General features: G+C 40.9%; 1 protein-coding gene across 2 annotated transcripts in view; it reads left to right on the top strand.

Annotated features, from left to right (window-relative positions):
* The first annotated feature begins 6,384 nt into the window (after positions 1–6,384).
* slc66a2 (solute carrier family 66 member 2) overlaps positions 6,385–9,156 on the top strand; it is a 46,212-nt gene continuing 43,440 nt past the window's right edge. The window contains exons 1-2 of one of the 2 annotated variants that reach the window (XM_036144840.1): positions 6,385–7,278; positions 7,942–8,075. In XM_036144840.1, coding sequence (XP_036000733.1) covers positions 7,076–7,278; positions 7,942–8,075 — 337 coding nt within the window. In that variant the 5' untranslated portion in view covers positions 6,385–7,075. The remainder of the gene's footprint in view (positions 7,279–7,941; positions 8,076–9,156) is intronic. The other variant, XM_036144841.1, reaches the window with a different exon arrangement.

The following is a 9,156-nucleotide window of genomic DNA, read 5'->3' as shown; positions in this document are numbered from 1 at the left end:
AACAGTAAAACAGTTTAACTGAAACATTCAAAGGCAATTTTAAACAAATGTGTTTTTAATGTCGATTTAAAGGAACTCAGGCTTTCAGCATATTTACAGTTTTCTGGAAGTTTGTTCCAGATCAGTGGAGCATAGGAACTAAATGCTGCTTCTCCTTGTTTAGTTCTGGTTCTAGGTATGCAGAGTAGGCTGGAGCCAGAAGACCTTAGTGGTCTGGAGGGTTGATGCACTGATAACAAGTCTGTGATAGGTGCTAAGCCATTCAGGGATTTATAAACTAACAGAAGTATTTTAAAGTCTATTCTCTGAGATACAGGGAGCCAGTGTAAGGACTTTAGAACTGGGGTTATGTGCTCTACTTTCTTAGTCTTAGTGAGGACGCAGGCAGCAGCGTTCTGGATCAGCTGCAGCTGTCTGATCCACTTTTTAGGCAGGCCTGTGAAAACACCGTTACAGTAATCAATTCAACTAAAAATAAACACATGGATTAGTTGTTCCAGATCCTGCTGAGACATCAATCCTTTAATCCTAGAAATGTTCCTCAGGTGATAGAAAGCCGACCTTGTAATTGTCTTTAGGTGCTTTTGAAGGTTCAGGTCTGAGTCCATCACTACACCCAGGTTTTGGGCCTGATCAGTGGTTCCTAGCTAAAGTAGCTGAAGCTGTGTGCTAACTTTTAAACTTTCCTCTATTGGTCCAAATATTATTACTTCAGTTTTGTTTTTAGGTACACCAGTTCGAACCTTGCCTGCAGTGCTGAATTCCCACCATATTTGTGCGTTCACAAAAACCCAATTTGCTCCGCTCCCATCTCAGTGGTTTGGGCCTGAACCAAAAAAACGGTTCGGGCCAATCGCGTTGCAGTATTATGATTTATAGCAGGATATACGATCTGTGAAAGCGAGCTGACGAGCCCACAGCCGAACTAATATATAAACACGGCAGCGCTGGATGACGCACACATATGCTGCTGTCACATCTGTTTTGTCAGAATCCACAATTTCGTCAGAACAGCAAGAAGCGCCTTGACCAGCGTAACTTGTGTTTTTTTTTTCATGACGCCTGCTGTTTACAGTTTCATTTGATGCCGTGATTGGCTAAAACCAACTTTTGGTAGGCAGGCACTGCCCAATCAGCTCGGAAAGTTCTGTTGAACGTCTCTCCTTTCCAGGTTCTGTGAGAGCAGACCCAGACTGGTAATGTCCGGAACGTAGAGTGCTACACATTATCAATCAGGTTACACCGGTTTGAGTGCTTACACAAATATCAAATGAGCCAATCATGGACAGTTTTGTCAACATGACAGCAACTCAGTAGGCTGATCTGAGTATTACGGAAACTGGTGATCTGCTGGGATTTGAACACACAACCTCTCTCGGGTTTACAGAGAAAGATCCCACTTATTGGACGTAGCCCTGTCCAATAAGTGCCAGTTAGTAGAAAACAACTTGAACAAATGGGTCGATTCTGCCTTGTATCAATGGTTCAGGCTGGTGATAGTGGTGCAGAAGATAAGTTCTTAGTGCACCTTTGGTCTCTTAGTTCCAACTAAATGCAACAGTTTGTTTATTGTTGTGAATCACGTCCATGCCTTCATGACAACAGTGTACCCGTCCTCTGATGGCTACTTACAGCAGGAGAATGAACCATTTCAAAAAGTTGAAACCATCTCAAACCGGTATCTCGACCATAACAATGAGTTCCCTGTACGCCACTGGCCTCAACAGTGACAATATCTCAATCCAATGGAGCATCTTTGGGATGTGATGGAACAGGAGATCAGCTTCCTGGATGATCGGCCGGCATGTCACCAACGGAGTAATCCTGACTTTTCAACATGGACCAATAGAAGGTTTCTGACACCATGGGGAATCTATGCCAAAGCCTTTTAAGCGCTTTTGAAAGCAAAAGGGACCCAATTCGGTTTTTGGCATGCTGTGTCTGATAAAGAGGCCAGAGTGTGTAAAACACAGTAAGGCTGGAATAAAAAAGAAACGTCAAAAATGGTGGAACAGATGAGGAAAAAGTCTTCACTCTCATAGTATAGACAGAGGAAAGTTGGGATTTTAGGGACAAGTAGAAATAAATCAGGATTAAAAGTAGAAGGACAAATTTTGGTCACACAGGATTAAATAGCACACTTACATCTAGCTGTGATAGATGATGATAGATGAGGACTTTTTTCAGACTGATATATATCAATAATAAAGGCAGGCACCTAAACTAAGAGAGTTGTCTTATAATTCAGGAAGATCAGGGTTTAATGCTTTTTGTAGCTTTTAGAGGAAAAACATAGATCAAAAAACAAAACTCAAAGAAAAGAAGAACTGGCTTAAGTGAATTTGTGATGGTGATCTTTTATTTATTTATTTATTTATCTATAAACTCATTTCAAGACAATTTTACTGACTTTTAGTTCCCTCTTTGCAGTGAGCTCCTTGCAAGAACAGGAAGAGGGTTTTGTTGGGTGTGACTTCATTTGTAGACGTGAGATCCAACTTGAGGCAAATGCAGCTTGCAGCAGGGGCCTGGTCACAGAGAACAATGGTAAATGGCCTGTACTTGTATAGCGCTTTAACTAGTCCAACAATCCCAAAGCACTTTACACTACATTAACCCATAATCAACAGGTCCCACAAGGCCCGGAACATGACCGAGCTGGATCTGATGTGATTTAGAAGACCAAGTCTTGAATGACGACACAAAGAAGCGCAGGCAGACATGAATCTACTGTCTCATTATATCATCTGAATATGTGCTCCAGTAACTAAATAGCTGTGGCAGCCTTTAAAAAGTTTACTGTTAAAGCAAATGTTTAATCTTTGCTTCATCAAAACCTAGTAAAAAGAAAAGGAGGGGGAGTTAAACTTTTCAGAGCCTTAAAGTAAAACCGGTACTACAGCATTTCTGTCATGCTCAGTAAGACCCTTGTTCGGGCACAACTACCAACAACTGAGGAAGGTTCAAATGGTCCGTTGACAACTGGTAAGAAAATGTTTCTTTGGGAAAGAGATCCAGGAAGCCACCGAGGAAAAGAGGTAAATGTCAAGAGAGATTTGGCGCGATTGGGAACTAAAGTTCTTGAAGAGAAGAAGAATGAATCTTAATGTTGGTGGAGAGGATGAAGAGGGAGGTGAATATGTCCACAACGGCTGAGGTTGGCCACTGGTGTAGGTCAGTAATGATCCCTTTGTTTGTTTCCAGATGGAGGTGGTGACGACGGCGGAGTGTTGGAGGGTGGACAGACAGGTGAGGGGTGTGTTGGTGGAGTTTGGAGGATTCCCAACAGCGCGTCCAGGAGAGCAGGAAGAGGAGCAATGAGGAGATTTTTCAGAAAGAGTTCTTCAAGAACTCTGAAATCCTGAACAGAACCAGGGACTGGAGACAAGGTTATCTGAAAGGGAAGACTCAGGAAGACTATGCGAGAGGAGGAAGATAACGAGCAGAGATGGAACGCCTGATTACCACTCTGTGAGTAGGAACGATCTGGCATCTGCTGCAGGGGAATTGAAGGGACGATGATGTAAAAGCTAGCAAAGAATTATTGTTCTGTTAGTTCAGCACATAGACCTTTCCAGAAGTGGCGTTTGGAAATGTTTGTATATCTTGCCAAGGTTCTGCAAAGTTGATTGTGTGCTTCCTTTTGGGTCGTTCTGACTGTTGGAGAGAACCCTATTTTGATTCCTGGGAAATATATCTGTAGAGTGCCAGATAGATAACTAGTTGAGGCCAGGCACGGACTGGTCTATGATTTGTCAAAACCTTTTACATACACCATATTTCTTTCTAATCCCTCATATATGCCCCATGTTGGTATTCCAATCTTTGAGAGATCTCGATGTGAGACAATGTTTCTGTAGCGTAGGATTTTTTTCTTTGATCATACATTTTTCAGAAGGGATTTTTGTGGGACTCTAGCTCTTCTCCTACACACTGCCTCTGAGGAACCCGCTCCTCTTCAGCTCTCACTGTTGCCTTTTTGTCCCACCAAACACTGCAGCAACTATTTCACTAATAGTGTTTGGGAGTTTTTTTTATATACAAATTATTAAAAGGGAAAACAAAATGTTTTTATTACAATTATCGAATTTTATTTGCATGGTATCTATGTTTGATTTAAGGATGGGGTTTACAAACCTGACTGTTTCCCACTTAGAATCCCTACTTCTGTGGATCTGTGTCAGTTTTGCAACATGAAACCTAGACCTCCCCATTTTTGATTAAAAAGTGAACAACTAATTACATCATATCCTCCAATCAGTCGTGCAGAGAAAACATACGTTTTTTTGGTATTTATATTTGGTGACGTAAGCTGGAAAAGCCAAATCCCTGTTTCGCATCTATTGAACGTCTGCAAAGTTGGCAATACTTGGTTCATTTGGTATGTGATGGATTGGTACTTGATCTGAAAACTTTTAAAATCACTATCATTTAAAATAATATCAAAATTAGCTTTAAGAATGCAACCCAATAATGATTTACTTTTTAGTTCGATGTTAATGCTGTAAATTCTAAAAATGAAACAAATGATTTTAGCGCTTTTATTTTGAAGTTAAGGATTCTCCTATGTCCTGTTTCTTGTGGTTTGACTTTTCCTGGTTTGACTTTGACTTCCTCAATGATTTGTGTGCAGAAATGCACATGGGAAAGCATTCCATTAACCCTTTATGAACTTAACCATCCAGTCAGGTAGGTCAGGTCAGAGTGGCAGGTTGTTGTTGTTTTTTGTGCTTTTTTTTGATTCAGCAGAGCAGAAAATAACTGCTCCCCACTGACACTTGAATTTTATATAAGATTCTATCCTTTCTTGCTGTAACAGCTCAAATATGGTGAGCAGACTGCAAACAGGGTTACATAATTTTCATTAAACCCTGCAAAGCTTTATAATCCGGATTTTGCGTGTCTTTCATCTCCCTTGCTCGATGGGATGAATTTATAATGAGAAACTAAAATAGAAAGAGCAGCAGAAGTGTACTGCAGCACTGAGTCTGAATCAAAAGGACAAGTGTGGTAGGGGGTAGGAATAAAAAGTTAACTAAAATAACTCAGAAAGATAAAATATTTAAGTTGGAGAAAATTACTTCTACGCTCCCTGCTTTTAAATTAAATATTTGCTGTTTCTGCTGCAGGGCTGCGTAAAACATTTCAAGGGGCCCGGGATGGGTCTGTGGCCTACCTGAATATTTGCCTTTATTTGCAATAAAACATTAGCCTAATATTTATGTGCCCTAGGAATTATTGAACTGTGCTACAATTACCCTCCATGCAATAATCTGGTTACCAAGCAGATGTCTTTTCAGTTATCCATGGGGAAAACGTGCTTTATTTAACCACTAACTTTTTTTTAAACTCTTTAACCAAAGGATTTAGGCAGAAATTTGTTTACCAGAAAAGTTACACTCTACCTTAAATACCTTATCTCCATTAACTGAAATAACTTTAGTGAGAAGCTTCTTGTAGCAATCTAGCCTTTCTGATATGGGTCTGGGAAATGTTTGCCCCATTTCTGATTTTCGCCTGTGAGATCTTTGAACCCCCCCCCCCCCCTCACCCATCGTATTCATATTTGATCATTTTACAGATAGATTCACCGTTTCATCTGTTTCCTTTCATACATGGTAGAGTTCATAGAGAGTTCTAAAATTGTGAGCTCGCTAGGTCCTACTTTGGTAAACCCTCTCCAAACCATGACACTTCCCAGTTTTCTGCTTCATGTTGGTAGGAAGTTCCATTCCATGGAAAGTTTGGCTTGTACCAAACATCATCTCTGTTCTGACGTAAATAATAAAATTTTAGGCTCCTCTGCGCAAATATATATATATATATATATATATATATATATATATATATATATATATATATATATATATATATATATATATAACTGCTCTCACACTCACTCCTCATACTCCTGAGCAGGCGGGTGGCTCTCCATTTTTCAAGCTTAGGTCCTCTACCAGAGGCCTGGGAGCCAGAAGGTCCTTCTTAGGATCTTAGCTGTTCCTAGGATCATGCTCTTCTAGACTGAGATGTCTGATGTTTCTCCAGGAGCCACTTCTCCAGAGTGGGGGTTACTGCTCCGAGTGCTCCAATGACCACGGGCATTACTGTTGTCTTCACCTTCCAGGCTCTTTCTAGTTCTTCCCTATTAAGTAACCCAAAAAAGAGTCTTGAGGAACCCCACAATTAATTTCTACTCGCCCAAATGTATGATTAATATACATTAAGGAATGTATATTCATTTTTTTAGTCATTTTCTAAAAAAAAAATTCTATTACAATTTTTTTATTTTTTTATTCCCTGTCCATACTCCAGTCCAGTTGGTGGCGGTAATGTACCTTTACAGCTGGTGTGGAAACCGCCATGAACCTTAAGACTTGGGTAAGGTGAAATTTAAAGATAGGCAAATAATTATTATTGTGATTTGTTACAAAGTGGCGGCGTCTTATAATTATAAAATAGCTAAGTTGTTATTATTATACAAGTGATACATTATTATAAGTCATTATAATGGGATACAAATTCCCTTTTTTTCAGTCAAAGTGGCAAAAACGCGCTTCCATAGCTTTGGTGAGTGAACCATCTTGACTGAATTGAACATCTTTGAGTTTGTGACGCGTGACGTTTGAGGAAGTCCAGAAAGAAGACGTAACAACAGACTGACCGGTTGGGCTGCACAGCTACGAAATGCTCCTTATGTTAGTATCGTTGTCTCCTGTCATTTCTAAAATCGTTTTTTAGGGTTATTGGAGATTTGTCTGGATGACGGGAATGCTGCCGCGGCTCAGACAGATCTCCTGCTAGCGTCAACACAACAAACCAGCTGCTCTCCGTCTCATCCGCGGTCCTCAGACCATCGGTGATTGTTGTCTCGTGCCGCAACGTAACTTTCCGGTTTGTCAGCGATGATGTCGTGCCAGTAAAGGCTTCGCTGTTCGTACATCCCGTGGGAAGACCAAACAAAAAACACGGATGTTACTCCTCCCGCACCTTTTCAAAGGCACCATCCCCAGCGATCGCCCCCCTATAGGAGCTCTGCCGAGCGGCTGGCTTCACTCCCGGACAGCAGGTGAACATGGAGGATGAGGTCTTCGAGCACATTGTGTCCGTGTTCAGCACGCTGGTGTCTTGGATCGCCGCCGGTGCCATCATGTTCGGCGGGGTGGTGCCCTACATCCCGCAGTACAGAGACATCCGCCGGACTCAGAACGCGGAAGGATTCTCTGCCTACGTGTGCCTCGTCCTGCTGGTGGCCAACATCCTGAGGATACTCTTCAGGTACGCCCGAGTCCATCAGAGGGGGGAAATGGGGCTTTCTGGCTAACAAGCAACTTTGTGTGTGGGACAAAAACAAAAACAAAAACATAATAATTTTCAATTAAATGTTGTTTATATTACGCAAATTCACAAGACATCATCTCAAGGCACTTTACAAAGTCAAATTGAATCAAATCATACAGATTGGTCAACACGTTTCCGATCTAAGGAAACCCAGCAGATTGCATCAAGTCTTGACAAGCAGCATTCACTCCTCATGAAAAAGTTCAACTCTCCACTTCACCCTGAACAAACCATCCACACAGTTAAAAAAAAATGGTAGTAACATCATCATGCTTTGGCAGATAGGGAAGCTGGTCAGAGTTCATTTGAAGCATGACGGAGCTAAATACTGGAGAATCTTAGCCTATTAGATTACAAAGCTCTTAAGACCAGGACGAAGAGGACAAAATACCACCAGCCCCACAAAAACATAGTTTATTAAATAAATTAAAGCAAACATGTGTGCTCAAATGGCCCAGTCAAAGTCTAGAACTAAATTTCTTCATCATCATTGTTTGATCATGGTCATTTAATATCCTAAAACAATACACTGAACACTGTGGATGTAATGTCACAAAATGTAAAAAATAAATAAAAATAATCAACATTCTTTTCATTTAGATTCGGCCGATACTACGAGATGCCGCTGCTGTGGCAGAGCATCATCATGATCGCTACCATGTTCGTCATGCTGGATCTGTGCACCAACGTCCGGATGGCCACCGAACTCAACACCAAGAGACGATCCTTCATAGGTCAGAGACACTTGGATAACTCAAACACTGAGTGTTTGTCAGTGAGTGAGTGAGTGAGTGAGAGAGAGAGAGAGGCCGACCATGGTGCCTGTGACCCGACGAGAAGGCTTGTCAAATATGTCAGAAATCAGTATTCAGAGGAGACACATACCTTTATAACAGACCTCTATGCCAAGCATAAACTTAATAAAAAGTATGGTAAAGATCTTCAACTACCACAACGATCTGAAATGAATCAGTCTGCACTTCAGGCCCCATGTTGCCTTTAAAGGTGTTTGAAAGGTACTTGTGACAAATACCAAAAAAATAGTGCTGTGTGCTGAAGTAGGAGTGACTTGGTTATAGAATAACTACAGTTAATCTGTCTTCATCCTTATAAAGAGAGATAAAAGCCTTTACATCTTCCAGTTACTGAGTAAGTAGCGTGTTGCAACAGCAGATCCAAGGAGCCGCTTTGAATTGTTTGATAAGTCCTGTGTTTGAAGGCAGCCCTGCTCTTGATCTGCATCCCTCAGGTGACAGTGTTGCAGTAATTGTAAGCAGAGTGACTGTCCAGATACAGCAACTCCCACCCCACCCCCGCATGTGTGAGTGTCATAGAAACTCAGATGTGATGGGAAAACTTAACCAAAGCGGTCCAGTTTAGAATATTGTTTTAGATAACTCTTCACAGCGAGGATACAGAAATGTTCTAGGCTCATTGTAACTTTTTCAGAACTCTTGATAAAAGCAAATGCATGGAAACAATCAGATAGTAAAGGTAGCAGAAAAGGAAAAATATCAAGGATCTATCATTTTTGTTTTTATTTTTCAGCTTGTTGAAACAATGAGCTACCTTTATGTTTAAACATGCACTTTTTTTTATCATATTTTATCTAATAGGGTATGATCCCAAACAAAGTTCAAGTCCACAGAGACAGACTGGACATCCTGGTGATGTTTTCCTATAAACAGATGCTGGTGAGGCTACCTGCTCTTATGCTGTTTACCTCAAAAGATCTCTGGGTTTTGATGTCACACACAACTTAATGCTCCTCTTGCAAGATGGAAACCAGTAAGATTTGCCGGTTGCTGTGCGTAA

The sequence above is a fragment of the Fundulus heteroclitus genome, chromosome 13 (assembly GCF_011125445.2).
Source record: "Fundulus heteroclitus isolate FHET01 chromosome 13, MU-UCD_Fhet_4.1, whole genome shotgun sequence".
NCBI lineage: Eukaryota > Metazoa > Chordata > Actinopteri > Cyprinodontiformes > Fundulidae > Fundulus > Fundulus heteroclitus.
This window is presented reverse-complemented; position numbering and strand designations above follow the sequence as displayed.